Source organism: Erpetoichthys calabaricus, chromosome 4 (genome assembly GCF_900747795.2).
Source record: "Erpetoichthys calabaricus chromosome 4, fErpCal1.3, whole genome shotgun sequence".
NCBI classification, from domain to species: Eukaryota; Metazoa; Chordata; class Cladistia; order Polypteriformes; family Polypteridae; genus Erpetoichthys; species Erpetoichthys calabaricus.
This window is the reverse complement of record NC_041397.2, coordinates 98,344,603-98,360,187: the sequence shown is the minus strand read 5'-3', so window position 1 is coordinate 98,360,187 and position 15,585 is coordinate 98,344,603. Positions and strand designations below refer to the sequence as shown.

Genomic DNA, 15,585 nt, shown 5'->3' with positions numbered 1-15,585 from the left:
AATGAAGACATGTTTAAGGATATATGGCTGAAAATAATTCACTACTGAATATTAAGTTTAGTTCTTACTTTAGAAAATACAAAGTTTTGGTTTTATACTTAACATATTCCTCATTTCCCAGAAATGTGCTGCCCAAGAGCAAGTGGACACCAGGGAACTTGATCAACGAAAAACACTTCAAGTTACTAATGCAGTAAAGTCTCCTGAAGAAAACGATGAATTTGAAAAGCAAAGGATAGCTGCTATTGCTGAAGTTGCAAAGAGTAAAGAGGTGGGAACAGTTTTAAACTGGGTTTAAAAGTGACATTTATTTTTAATATGTATATAATTTATTGTACCCTAAGTTCTTGTCTATAAGCCGGACTCATGTATTAGCCGGAGACCAAAAATCATACGAATTTTTAAAATAAAATCGTATCATAGATAAGCCGGACTCATGGATAAGCCGAACGTACTATAACCTATAACTAATAGAAGGGAGTGGTCTGTGGTCTCACTCGCGCCCATTTAATTTCTTTAAGGGGTTGAGAGAGTGTGAGATATTGGCGTCTCTCTCACTCCCCGCATGGCGCGGTTGGAGCGGCCGGAGCGCGTTCTTTCTGCTCTGGGCGTCGCTGAGTCAACACGAGCGCGTAGCGGTCATTTAAATTGTGATTTTATATGTAAGCATATTTAAATATATATCGCGGATTTCTGCGGACAATGGGTCTTTTAATTTCTGGTACATGCTTCCTCAGTTGGTTTGCCCAGTTGATTTCATACAAGGGACGCTATTGGCAGATGGCTGAGAAGCTACCCGGCTTACTTTTCTGTCTCTCTTGCGCTGACTATCTGTGATCCTGACGTATGGGGATTGAGCAGGGGGGCTGTTTGCACACCTAGACGATACGGACGCTCGTCTAAAAATGCTGAAAGATTATCTTCACGTTGCTATCTTTTGTAAAGCTGATTCCTGAAAAGACATGCTGCACAGTGCTTCGCATACTTAAAAGCTCGAAGGGCACGTATTGATTTTTGACTGAAAAACAAACTCTCCCTCTCTCTCTCTTTGTCTGCTCCTGACGGGAGGGGGTGTGAGCTGCCGCCTTCAACAGCTTTGTGCCGCGGTGCTTCGCATACTTAAAAGCCAAACAGACATATTGATTTGTTTGCTTCACTCCTTTGAAGAGGAAGATATGTTTGCATTCTTTTAATTGTGAGACGGAACTGTCATCTCTGTCTTGTCATGGAGCACAGTTTAAACTTTTGAAAAAGAGACAAATGTTTGTTTGCAGTGTTTGAATAACGTTCCTGTCTCTCTACAACCTCCTGTGTTTCTGCGCAAATCTGTGACCCAAGCATGACAATATAAAAATAACCATATAAACATATGGTTTCTACTTCGCGGATATTCTTATTTCGCGGGTGGCTCTGGAACGCAACCCCTGCGATGGATGTATAAGCCGGACTTATGTATAAGCCGATATTCTATTTTTTCATTTTCACAACTTTTTTCCTTAGATAAGCCGCGGCTTATAGACAAGAACTTAGGGTATTAGAATTTTATTTACAAAGGTTTCCAAGGCAAGCATTTAGAAATACATGTTGTTTTTATGATATTAATTTTATTCATTAAGCAAATTTCCAAATCATCAGCATATTAGAAAATCTGAATGAATGCCAATATGCAGAGTCATTTAGCTAATTTGGGAACAGAATTTGCCAGAATTACATTGGGTCCATCCAATATGCAAGATTTTTCTAGTATTCAGTATTATTATAATAATAAACATAGTAGGCTATATATCTAAATGGCACATGAATTTGTCCATATTTAATAATCTTGATTTGATGATAAGAGGTCGGGCAGTATGCTATCTGCTTAGATGGTTCCACAGTTGTGGAATAATCTGCCTTTTTGTGTAAGACGCAACCAGTTGGTCTCAGCACTTAAATCCAGGCTGAAGACCTAAAGGTTAGATATTCATATTGCATCTGTTGGCCATTTGCTCAAAAAAAAGCATGTTGCTCACGAATTGTTATATTTATTGTTTTGCTTAATTCTGAAGTAAATTATTTTGGTTGATGTTTTTATTGTGTTTATTTGAAGACTAGGACTTTTGGAGGAGGAGGAAATGCTGGAAACAATCTCAGTACTGGAAGCGTTAACTCTAGAGGCAGAGAAGTATCAGTTAAAAAACGAGATGATAAACCTGTATATTCTGAATCCCGTTCAGATGGAGTTTATAGAGAACTGGTACGTGTTAATCCTTTTTTTACATATATTTGGTAAAGGAATAATTTTTGAAAAGCTTCTTTTTTTGCTTATGTTTTTGTTGAAATTCAGTTAGCAATTAAAATAAACTTGTTACTTGACAGATTACTTACATGAATAAAGTTTATCAGACTACTGCTTTATGCTTTAATTTTCATTATGTATTTTATGATGATTATTGATGTAGTAAACATTTTCTTTCTTCAAGGTTGTACCAGAAAAAATTACTATTTTAGTTCTATAGTTACACTGATGGCGAAAAAGAAAACCTATATTCATTGTTAGACAAAAGTTTCAACCTCATTTGCTCAGATAACAATGTAAATTAGAATAATAGGAAAACAAAAAAGTACACCGAAAACAATCTGCCTCTATGGCCATTGTTTTGATGTCCATTCGGTATCTTGTGTGTTTCCTCTTGTGTATAGAGCCACTGAGCCTCTGAATCGGTACTTGTGGGATGTTTTTTCATTACTGCAGAAAGGCAGACAGACAATAGCATCTCTCTAAATGCTGTGATCCAAGGTGTCCCAAAGGTACTCGATGATCTGGTCAGATGAGAAACCTGGCCTAGGGAGTACTTTCACACAAGGATAGTTAGGATAACTGTGATCAAATCTGCTGTAGAGTCTGGTTGTGTTGCCTCACATTGGGGAAGATGATTTGCTGTACAGTGTTATTCCTGTGATGTGCTATGTTCTGACTTCCCTTAATAAAGTGGAGCTGCAAGTTGCCTCTATTGCGAATACCAGCCCATGCAATTACACTGATATTATCCCATGGGTGAGTTTCTGCACAGTGTCATTAGCATTTCTTTCTTCATTCCTCCTCTCTACTCTGTCTGCCTGGAACTGGCTAAATAAAGCATGACTCCTCTGTGAAGTGGACCCAATAACACTGTTGATGAGTTAATTCCAGCTTTTTTTGTGACATCTGTAAGGGGGCAATGAGTAGAGGGCCATTGATAGATTGCCTTTTCCTAATGTCAGCAACATGGAGGCTTTGCATTATGTCCTGTCACAGTTGTGAATATTGCGTCTGCTGGCAGTTACAGCATATCTGAAATGATTTTTGCAATGTACCACTTTATTGTGTCTATTCTGCTATGGTATGGTTATTTTGAGGATGGTCAACTGCCTTGCTGGTATGCACAAACTTCTCTTGCAGTCGGTGCCCAGTGGATCATTTTGTCTGTAAATGCTGAAACATGTCAATGGCCCTCTCCTGTTCTTCTGGCAACTTTCAATTCATTATTTAATGTACAAAAGGAAAGCATAAAAAAAAAAGACTTAGTTAAGTGTGGCTTTTGTCTTGTTACCTCAATTTTGAATTAATGCTTTTTTTAAAGGTTATCTGATCAGGATTTGTTCCATCTGAACCTTGTTGGTCAAAACTGCATCGAACAGACATTAATTTGTTTGGCATGTTGCAATACCTAATTGTACAGATTGTTTTCTGCCTACAACCTTTGATCCATCACATGAATATGTAATGTAAGAATGTCTCTGCTCCAGAGTGCTTTTGGGTTTCTCTTCACATCCGACAAACTAATTTCTGATTCTTTGTCAATGTGATTTTAATCTTTTTTGTCATTACCTCAGTCACAATCACTGAAATTGTTTTCTCAAAACATACAGTATCTCTCACTTCACTAAAAAAAAGTTTGCTAATCAGTCTTTCTGCCTATTCTTCCAATCACTTGTGAAAATTAGTCATAAAATTCACTTGTTAGGTATGTTTTATGTGGGTAACTGGTTTAAAATATATAAATATAGTTTTTTTTAGAGTTTTTTTAAACTTCATACTTCAAATGGAATTAAAATTTGTTTTTGGCAGGACATTATAAATGGTGATCATTGATTCAGTTTAAACACTTGTTGAAGGGCGCTATCAGTGTGTTTAGGTTAATGTAGAAGATTTTCTTTTTTCTTTAGGAAGCATAAATATATTCACAAAGACAGGTGTACTTTGTATTACAAATTTTTAATTAAAAGGATTGCAGTTTTAGGCTGAAAATCAACATTTAATAATAAATGTCTAATTTTGATGTTATTAATAATTTAATAAAATATTTTGTTTTTGAATTAAAGTATTTTATTTTATGTGCTTGTGTTTTCCTCAAGAATATTTTTTTCTGTTGTGAATAAAGCCTTCATGTAGTTTAATTTAAATAAAGATATTAGAATAAGAATAAAAATGGTGTCGAACAACATTTATATAATAGAAGAGAACCAAAGCAAAACAAATTTGTCTTTTCTATTGAAAAGCTCAAGATTCCATGTAATTTTTTTTTTTTCTTCAAATTTTAATTATTTTTTTTAAATAACTTTTTAGGACTGATTGAATTATATAGTCTTCTCTCATAATTTTATGCCTTTACAGGTAGATGAGAAAGCATTAGGGGAAATCATGGAAATGGGATTCAATAAAGAAGCTGCAAGACAGGCCCTCATGGATCACAGTAACAACCTGGAAGCTGCATTAAATTTTTTACTTAATAGCAACAAACCAAAGTCTGCTCAGGGGTCAGCACTCAAAGGTAGTGAAACATTATTTAAATGATTGCACTAGTTAGATATATGCAGCTCATGACAACCTTTTTTTATTTTTTTTCCCTTTACCTTCCATCATCTCTCTCCCTAAATTGCATTTTGGTATTTTCATGGAAGTCTACATAGAAAAAGGCAGAAGTTTAACAAGTAAAACATTTCATTTAAGATGATTTACACTTTACCCTTGTAGGAAAGGGAAGAGGAAGAGGTAGACCAAAACCAGAAGATGAAAATGACCTTTCTGCAAGCAGACCCTCAGGACCCAGCACATTATTTGATTTCTTGGAGTCAAAAATGGGTGCTTTCTCATTTGAAGGTTTGAGTACAGTTTTGTTTTTAGTATTGAAGTTTAGCTAATTGTTTTGCTCTGAAAAAATGAAAATACAAGACAAGTTAATGTTAATTTCTTAGTATACTTTTGCACTGTATATTCTTTTAACATGCCCATTCATAATCATAACCAGCTATCAAGATGTTTATTACTTTTGATTATATGTAGAATGAATAGTTTTGTATATACACAGGAGAACAAATCATAATACACTCATAAGGCAATCATTCATTCTAGTGAATATTTAGGTAAACTTTTAAAAACTATTATTTTAGAGCTTTAGTAATTATAAATGTAACAACTGTCTGTGCATGATTAATTCTGTTCCACTTAATTGTCCATTTTAGCTTCAATTTTTCGTTATTTATGCCCATAAGGGTTAGCAATTTTTCAAATACAATTTATCTGGGTAGGATAGTAGTTGTAGGTTAGGTTAATTAGCTGCTACAATTTGGTCGGTGTAAGAGAGTCAGGGTATGTCTTGAAATGTATTTCCTCCTACTTCAGGTTTGGTTGATGCCTTTTGCCTAATGCTTTAAGGATAGACAGATAGGCATTCTGTAACCACTTTGTAGAATAAGTAGATTTGGAATATAAAAATGATTTTGACTCTTTTTCCACTAATGCTTACTATTCATGCATTTTTAAATTCTTTAAATTCTTTTTTTATTTGATGGCTAATTTATTAGGTACATGTATTATTATATTGGAGAACATGTTTTGAACTGATAGACAACCTGAAGTTCAGCTTTAAGGTATTTTGATATTACTCTGAATTTATAATTCCTCAGAGATGGTGAGTTGTCAGGTCCCATCTGTAGAAATGTAAACCAGGATTAAGTTTTAATCTCCGAAGAATATTTTTCATTCAAATTCTGCTTTGGGTTTTTTGGTGTAACAGGTCTGGAAATAATTAAGTGGCCCTTAATTGACCATAAATTTTCTCAGTTTGCCTAATAATGTATGTTCTGCCAGTGCTTTATATTTAGCCTGTTGAGTGAGTTGTAGCAATGAATCTTGTGTTCCACTTATTTTTGCACATAGGTAATCTTCCAAGCTTCTTTTTTGATTGTGTGCTACTGGTGATGTAACAAATGCAAATAATGTTTAAATACAAGTCGTTTTTTTTTTTTAATAGTAAAGACTATTTTTTAGTATTTCCTAGTAGGAATGTATTCTTTAAAGAGTTCTTAATTTCTAAAGTAATTCTATTCATAGGAAAGTTCTATTGAACAAATGTAGTTTAAATGTTAAAAGTAAAGTCTGTTAGTGACAGCATTATCATTAAGAAATTACCATGAACCATGATCTGAACAGGTTATTTTTTTAAGTGTATTTTCAGTTCACAGCCTAACAATTTTGTTTAAACCAATAGGGAAAAATAGTTTTTTTCAAAGATTGTAGAATTGGTATTTAATTTCCTTGCAGACACGTACCTTTTGCACGTCTAGGATTACTCTTTACAGCTAGATAGATAGATAACTTTATTAATTCCAAGGGAAAATTCACATACTCCAGCAGCAGCATACTGATAAAAAACAATATTAAATTAAAGAGTGATTAAAAATGCAGGTAAAACAGACAGTAAGTTTGTGTAATGTCAACATTTAAAGGGTGGAATTGAAGAGTCGCATAGTATGGGGGAGGAACGATCTCCTCAGTCTGTCAGTGGAGCAGGACATTGACAGCAGTCTGTCGCTGAAGCTGCTCCTCTGTCTGGAGATGATACTGTTTAGTGGCTGCCATCCAGTATTATTCTGAGTAAACAGTGTACTTTCTATATTTTCTTGATGATTTAGTGTTATAAGAACTCTGATTCCAGGGCTGCGAACTAATAACTAACAGCAATGCCTCAGTTTGTTATGCACTGTAAGCAGTCCTTCTTGGGTAGCAACTCATGCAAACTAAGCACTGACTATGTATTATTCGTGCAAACTCACATGAGAATTGCATTTTTGTTTAAGTGGCATTCCCGTTTTTTTGCTGAACAAAAGACAGCTCTGGGTTGCAATAAAATTATATTTACATTTGGTTTCCAAACACATGCCCTGCTTGAATATTCTTTGTGAACATTTTTGGTAGTGGCAGTATGTAGGATGTAGTAAGCCATATACTTTTTATCTTTAAGCTAGTGTACTTCAGTTTGTAGCGTCTTTAGTGTATAAATATAGATTTTATTTTCAAACCTTCCTAAAATTTAACTACTCTTTATTATTTCACCTTACTTTTGACATTTTTTTAATCATTAAAAGATTATTTACTAACCAAATATGTATTTTGTATTTTTTATAGAACCTAAGCCACAGTCTGTACAGAGTCATCAAGTACAAGGGAAAAAGGTGCCTTATACAGGCCTGGACTCAAATGTTAGAGAAATGAATCAGCCAAAGTACTCTCAAAGAAATGAATCGAGGCATCAAAGAAACGATAAACCACCTCGTTTTCAAAGAGATAATCAATATACCAAGCCACAGCCAGAAAACACTACAATACGTTGGACTGGCTTTGAAAAATCTGCTAATATAGGGTCTGAAAATAGAGGTGATGAAGGAAAAAGAGGTAGCTGGCCTCAGTTTCCAAATGCTAAGTCAAAAGATCATATGCCAAACTACTCTCAACAAAATGAAATGATTGTAAAGAAAGCCCAAAGGGATACTTCTATGCAAAACAAGTCCACCGAATGTAGCAGTATGTCAGATTCCAAAGGAAATTCTTGTTTGGACAGCAGGTTTGAATCGTATCAAAAAAAAGGTAAATATGAGCGTTTAAATTCAGATACATTAGACAAAAAAATAAAATCATTGGACTCTGGAAATATGATTAATTTAAAAGCTGACCGAGATAGCATTAAAAGAACTTTTACAAATAGAACTGTCAACAGTCATACAATTCAGAATGGGGAAATGGACAGTCTGAATCAGAAAAGAACCGGGCCTATTAAACCTGCAAATAATAACTACATTGAAGAATATGAGAGCAAGCCTGTTTTCCATAATACTGGATCCAAAAAAAGATCAGGACCCATCAAACCTGACAAGACCTTTGAAAGTTCTCGCAATTCGTCAGAGTCTAGCCGATTTTTATGTGATAACTGGAAGCCAGGAGACCAGTGCCTTGCCCTTTATTGGGAGGATAATAAGGTAAACAGACTTTTTTGGTTAATGTGTTTTACATATAATATCATTTTTCCCAGAACAAATTCTGTAATTGGAGTTACTAATTTAGTTGCACAATTACTTAGAACATTTTCTTCACTATACTGTTAAAAATGCTATGTATATACCAATATGTCTCTAAACAAATTTTTAAAATACATTTAATCAACTAATCTACTGAAGCCATTTAGAGCACTTGGTGGAGCTGGATATTAGCTGTGATGCCTCTAACGTACTGTGTAGGAATAAGAAACCCCAGCACTGCTCTAATGCCAGAGAGGAAGAAATAGTGATGCAAGAGGAGTCAGTGATTAGGGAAATATACATGCAAAAGTGCTCCAATAACAGGTCGTTCCTAATGACTTGTTGCATTCCTGGTGCAGTAGTGTAAGACCGTTCTGGGTGTATGGATAAGCTTATGTCCAGAGCTGAGGCTGATGCAAATGTGGAATAAATGTTAATAGCTAAGGGTGGGATGCCAGTGTTCTGTACAAAATTAAAGAACTAGGTGCTAAGCTTTTCAGCAAAACCATCGGAGTGGTTGTTGAAGTTCTACCTGTTGCATGTGCTGGTCCTTCTAAGTATTAAGAGGTCAGATGATTTTGCACCTTTAATCAGAATAATGCAATATAGAGTGGTACAGAAGTACTGATTATTGGAACAGATTGCGCTGTAACTAAGTTGATTAACACCTGAACTGTAACAATTTTAATGGAACAATGTGTATGTTTTCTTAAGAATGGGTTTTTTTGGCAGTGCAGCAGTACATATTAGTGAAAATTAACATACTGATAAAAGTCATAAGTACTTTAGACTTTAGTACCAGTAATAGAGACAAAAGATTGTTTATCTTAATATGGAAAGTATTAAAAATGTTTAAGTTAATTGAAGTTATATGTTGTAGCCCATAATTACTATGCATTACAAGTAACAACAAGCTGGCTGAATCCTAGAAATATTATTGTGTTCGATATTATTTGATAAATTTAATTTAGAAAATACTGGAATTGTGGAGTGGCTATTTACATAAGACACCACCCATGTGGAGATTGCATGTTGAATGGGTCATGTGGAAGAAAATTATGAATATAGATACTCTCCACTGGAATGCCCCCAATTTAAGCAATAAAACACAGGCAGGAGAAAGTGTCAATCATTATTCTTTATCTAAATCTTGCAAGAGGCAAAAGCATGTCATATTAGTGTTTTTACCAAAAAAAAAAAGTGTCCTCTGCTTTATATTTATACAATCCATTCATTAGGCCACTACTCAAAAAGGAATTCATTACATAATGTGAAAACGTTTAACATGATTGGTTACACCCAGTTGCTAACAGAACATGACAAACATTGATACCTTAAATAACTACAATCAACCACAACAACTAGGTTGACTTATAGTCCTTAAGACCACGCAACTTTTCAGGAGGGTTAAAAGTACACCAGGATGCACGTTCATATTTATGTTCTGAACCATATGTTTCCTAAGTTTGCCATCAACAAGAAACTTGGCGCATAACAACAGAACAATGATTATACCAAAAGTGTAACATTTTCTCTTCAGGATTATATAAAAAAACAAAAAATGCATTTATCATAGTAATAAATAATAAAATAACCGCATCAGCTTTTTAGAATAAGCTCAGAAAGATATGTGACCTGATCAGACACATACTAGGTGCACATTGGACCAGGATTCAAATTCAACTCTTACAATCTTTCTCAGCGCATTCTGATTTTCTTATTTTTAAACTCTAAATCTGCCGTATATGACTGTTTGAATAAATTGGATAAATGATATACCTAGCTACTTGAATTAATTTGGTTCAGCTCTTAAAACTGCAAATTATGAGGTTATACAGGGCTCAGCACTAACTTTTTAAAGTGATAGCCTGGCTTGGCAACCAGGCATCAGCTGTTCGTTGCTGAAACTGAAGGTAAAGTTGCCATTTTAATAGTCTATATTTGGAGTAATTGCTATGCAATTAATACTTCAGCTTACTAATGAAACCGTAAATTTTTAATTTTCTTGTTTTACCTTTTGCTTTACAGCATTTCAGTTTGGAATGTTGTTACTTGTCAGAGAGCAACAAAAAATAAAATGTCGTAATGTTAGCCCTCAGTTTCAGGTTGATCGCCTGGCTGGCATTCTTTCTTTTCACAACAAGTAAATGAAAAGCTGCCATAAATAATCTTTTTGTTCTTTACACTCCTGCATGGGCATAAAATTATGTTCTTTCTGCTTCTGAAAGAGTAAAGAAATATGCCATCTTGGCTTACCAGTAAACAGGGGGTCGTTAACCTCCAGGCAATGATGGTTCTGATAGTTAGGTTTGAGGTTGTTGTGTTACAGAACTGCTGTGAGTGTTAAACTACTCCATCATCTTGGAATGAATTGGAAAAATTTTTTTCTTTTAAAGGTGTTTATATACTATGAAGGCCCTTGTGTGTGTCATCTCTGCCCAGTTACTTTCTATTTTACATCTTTTTTTTTTTCTCTAAAATATATTCCTGAGCATTTCTTTTATTTGCTCCTTTATTGGGTTTTTAAAATATCCATCCTTGTATCTTTTATCCATCCATCCATTTTCCAGCCCGCTGAATCCGAACACAGGGTCACGGGGGTCTACTGGAGCCAATCCCAGCCAACACAGGGCACAAGGCAGGGAACCAATCCTGGGCAGGGTGCCAACCCACCACAGGACACACACAAACACACCCACACACCAAGCACACACTAGGGCCAATTTAGAATCGCCAATCGACCTAACCTGCATGTCTTTGGACTGTGGGAGGAAACCGGAGCGCCCAGAGGAAACCCACGCAGACACGGGGAGAACATGCAAACTCCACGCAGGGAGGACCCGGGAAGCGAACCCAGGTCCCCAGATCTCCCAAGTGCGAGGCAGCAGCGCTACCCACTGCGCCACCCTTGTATCTTTTATTAAAATTAAAAAGAAATATAATTATTTCTTATAAAATATATTGGCATTTAATGCACTTTTATTAATATTGCTGTACTTTAACACTAGAATTATCAAAGCTTACGAAAAAACTCATAAACCCGACCCACCTTAAATCTGTTCGCACCTCTCTGTCAGCGTCTTTGTGTTGTAAATGTGTCGCTAAGCACAAGCAGCCTACTATCCCATCCTCCCACCGCCGCAGAAATGGCAAAAAGATGTCCCAACTCAAGCCTTGTTTATCTGGGAGTGAGGAACCATAGTGTAAATAATATATTATTTGGAACACATGCATTTTATGTGTATTCCGTGTCTACAAAGATCTATGTAAGCGTAGGATGACAGGAAATGTAAGAAATGTTGAACACATACCTAAAAGACAAACTTTTTTCATCATTTAGTACTAATGACAAAATTTTGACATGAAGTGTATAATGTGTGAAGACTGAAGTCCAAATATCAAATAAGCACTTTCACAAAAGGTACAAATATAACAGAACATATTTATTATGACTATAACCAAATAAAAAGAAATCAAATTAGTCTGGTTGGTGTAGCTTGTCTCCAAGTATACCAAACATAGAGGCTTGTGCCTTATTTGTAAATATTTTCTTTTTGTATAGAAGTGTAGATATCTACTAGCTATGATATTATTTTGATGGAGGTATTTATATAGACTTTGGGTTTTGTGGTGCTCTTTGTTTTTCTTGAATGTAAAACTTTTTTTCTTGTAAATATTTTGTGGGATTTTTTTTTTAACTTTGTTGTGTATAGTTTCTCCCTGATTGTTTTCTTTCTTTAGGAAGACTACCATTTTTATGTATATACATTTTTGTCTTTATTTTTCATTTTGGGACTGGCAAAATTCTCTAATTATCATTCATTATTTTTGATAGGGACATTTTTTTTTGTGCACCTATAAATAAAACCCACTTTTTGTTTTGGAAAATAACACCTTTTTGTGTCTGTGTCTCCATGTTTGACTTTTCTCAAATAATATCCCGGTTGGTCCCGAACTATAAAGCACCCACTGTGTAGTCTGGTGCCAACTTTGCTACTACCCGGTCTGTCACACAGACTTGTAATGACAAAGAATGTCTGACTATTTTTGACATACACTTTTCATCTATCCATCCATCCATTTTCCAACCCGCTGAATCCGAACACAGGGTCACGGGGGTCTGCTGGAGCCAATCCCAGCCAACACTTTTCATAAAAAATCATAAATGTCATAATCAAAATTCTGCTCCAGACGTACACACAACTACTTTGTTTATCTATGTGTCATGAAAAAGGCTTTGCAAGTAGATATATTTTTCAGTTGACAGTTTTTTGTAATGTAAGTAAGACGAATTGTGTCTGGACATATTAAAATTCTTTTTATTTAAAGTTTAGTTGTATGGCAATACAGTGTCTCCTAGTAACAGTTAACTTCAGTCACTTTTTCAGTTTTGTGTAGTATTGTGTAAATGCTGCTCTGATTTAAATATAAATGTCAGAAATAGGTTTGGCCCTAGAGATTTAACAGATCTGCGGTGGGCTGGCACCCTGCCCGGGGTTTGTTTACTGCCTTGCACCCTGTGTTGGCAGGGATTGGCTCCAGCTGACCCCCGTGACCCTGTAGTTAGGATATAGCTGGTTGGATAATGAATGGATGGATGGATTTAACAGATGTTCAGAATAATATGAATAATACTTAGAAAAATTCATATCTTTTTCCAGATTAATTTGATAAAGTTAAAGAAAAATGTATCTATTAAGCGCAGTGTTACAGAAAGTAATTTGATTTTTTCTCCTTTTGACCAAAAATAGTTTTACAGAGCCAGAATCAATGCAGTTCACCCATCAGGAACAACAGCAGTGGTAGTTTTTAGTGACTATGGAAACTATGAAGAGGTGCTGCTCAGTAACATCAAACCACTTCAAGCAGAAACTTGGGTAAGTGTTAACTGTGTCTTGAACAGTTCATAAATCTGGTCCTCTTGTGTATTATAACAAGCTTACTTTGACTTATTTTTTTCTTTTATAGGTGTAGTAAATGTCTTTGGAAACTACATCTGTACTGCATGAGTTACACTGCAGTATTTTTCAAATACATATTAGGTTTTTTTTTTTCATCTTTTGTCTTATTTTTTTAATGGCTAGTTACAAGTGATGTTTTCATTAGAAGGCTTTTGTTACAGCAGTGTTAATTATAAGAAATATTGTGTGTCAACAGGTTTTTGTTTTAATAAGCATGTGGGCATTCTGATGTATCGGAATCAGAACTTTTGTCTCTTTGACCTGCCAACTAACGAGCTCCTTGGAGTCTCGTTATACAGTAAGAGACATGTAAAAACACCTGTGATTGATTCAAAGGATGCTCCCATGTGCGGCAGACTTCTAACTTGCATAAACTTTGAAAAGAGACTCATTTCCAAAACTCTGTAATCTCTATATGTTACAGAAATGTGTTCAGTATTTTGTTTAGGGTGTAATGTAATATTACTAATAAAAGATCAGGATTCTTGATTCCTAACTAGTACTTGACAAATGCATATGTGTTGTTTTATCCCTGTTGCCATTGTAACAGATATATGCACTAATGAGAAATAAGTGAATTGTTCCAGAGTTCAGAAGTAAACATGAGGCAAGAGGTGTGCAGATTAACTACCTTTATTTTGATGTTTTGTATAGCTACTTTAACACACAATATAATCTCATAGCTATAGTATAATAATTTGTGTATATATTTGTTATTTAGTTAATATACAGTGGGTACGGAAAGTATTCAGACCCCCTTCAATTTTTCACTGTTTGTCATATTGCAGCCATTTGCTAAGATCATTTAAATTAATTTTTTCCCTCATTAATGTACACACAGCACCCCATACTGACAGACAAAAAAAAGAATTTTTGAAATTGTTGCAGATTTATTAAAAAAGAAAAACTGAAATATCACATGGTCCTAAGTATTCAGACCCTTTGTTCAGTATTTAGTAGAAGCACCCTTTTGAGCTAATACAGCCATGAGTCTTCTTGGGAAAGATGCAACAAGTTTTTCACACCTGGATTTGGGGATCCTCTGCCATTCCTCCTTGCAGATCCTCTCCAGTTCTGTCAGGTTGGATGGTAAACGTTGGTGGACAGCCATTTTTAGGTCTCTCCAGAGATGCTCAATTGGATTTAAGTCAGGGCTCTGGCTGGGCCATTCAAGAACAGTCACAGAGTTGTTGTGAAGCCACTCCTTCGTTATTTTAGCTGTGTGCTTAGGGTCATTGTCTTGTTGGAAGGTAAACCTTCGGCCCAGTCTGAGGTCCTTAGCACTCTGGAGAAGGTTTTTGTCCAGGATATCCCTGTACTTGGCCGCATTCATCTTTCCCTCGATTGCAACCAGTCGTCCTGTACCTGCAGCTGAAAAACACCCCCACAGCATGATGCTGCCACCGCCATGCTTCACTGTGGGGACCGTATTGGACTAGTGATGAGCAGTGCCTGGCTGTCTCCACACATACCTCAGTGCAAGACACATGACAGCCCGCGTGGAGTTTGCTAAAAGACACCTGAAGGACTCTGAGATGATGAGAAATAAGATTCTCTGGTCTGATGAGACCAAGATAGAACTTTTTGGCCTTAATTCTAAGCGGTATGTGTGGAGACAACCAGGCACTGCTCATCACTTGTCCAATACGGTCCCCACAGTGAAGCATGGCGGTGGCAGCATCATGCTGTGGGGGTGTTTTTCAGCTGCAGGGACAGGACGACTGGTTGCAATCGAGGGAAAGATGAATGCGGCCAAGTACAGGGATATCCTGGACAAAAACCTTCTCTAGAGTGCTAAGGACCTCAGACTGGGCCGAAGGTTTACCTTCCAACAAGACAATGACCCTAAGCACACAGCTAAAATAACGAAGGAGTGGCTTCACAACAACTCTGTGACTGTTCTTGAATGGCCCAGCCAGAGCCCTGACTTAAACCCAATTGAGCATCTCTGGAGAGACCTAAAAATGGCTGTCCACCAACGTTTACCATCCAACCTGACAGAACTGGAGAGGATCTGCAAGGAGGAATGGCAGAGGATCCCCAAATCCAGGTGTGAAACACTTGTTGCATCTTTCCCAAGAAGACTCATGGCTGTATTAGCTCAAAAGGGTGCTTCTACTAAATACTGAGCAAAGGGTCTGAATACTTAGGACCATGTGATATTTCAGTTTTTCTTTTTTAATAAATCTGCAACAATTTCAAAAATTCTTTTTTTTGTCTGTCAATATGGGGTGCTGTGTGTACATTAATGAGGGAAAAAATTAATTTAATGATTTTAGCAAATGGCTGCAATATGACAAAGAGTGAA

The 15,585-nt window shown here is 35.9% G+C and overlaps 1 protein-coding gene across 1 annotated transcript in view; it reads left to right on the top strand.

Moving 5' to 3' along the window:
- The window catches only part of tdrd3 (tudor domain containing 3), a 100,502-nt gene that overhangs the window by 70,375 nt on the left and 14,542 nt on the right, over positions 1-15,585 (top strand). The window contains exons 7-12 of the mRNA XM_028799630.2: positions 122-271; positions 2,090-2,236; positions 4,637-4,793; positions 4,997-5,122; positions 7,430-8,277; positions 13,068-13,193. Of these exons, the coding sequence (XP_028655463.1) occupies positions 122-271; positions 2,090-2,236; positions 4,637-4,793; positions 4,997-5,122; positions 7,430-8,277; positions 13,068-13,193 (1,554 nt within the window). The remainder of the gene's footprint in view (positions 1-121; positions 272-2,089; positions 2,237-4,636; positions 4,794-4,996; positions 5,123-7,429; positions 8,278-13,067; positions 13,194-15,585) is intronic.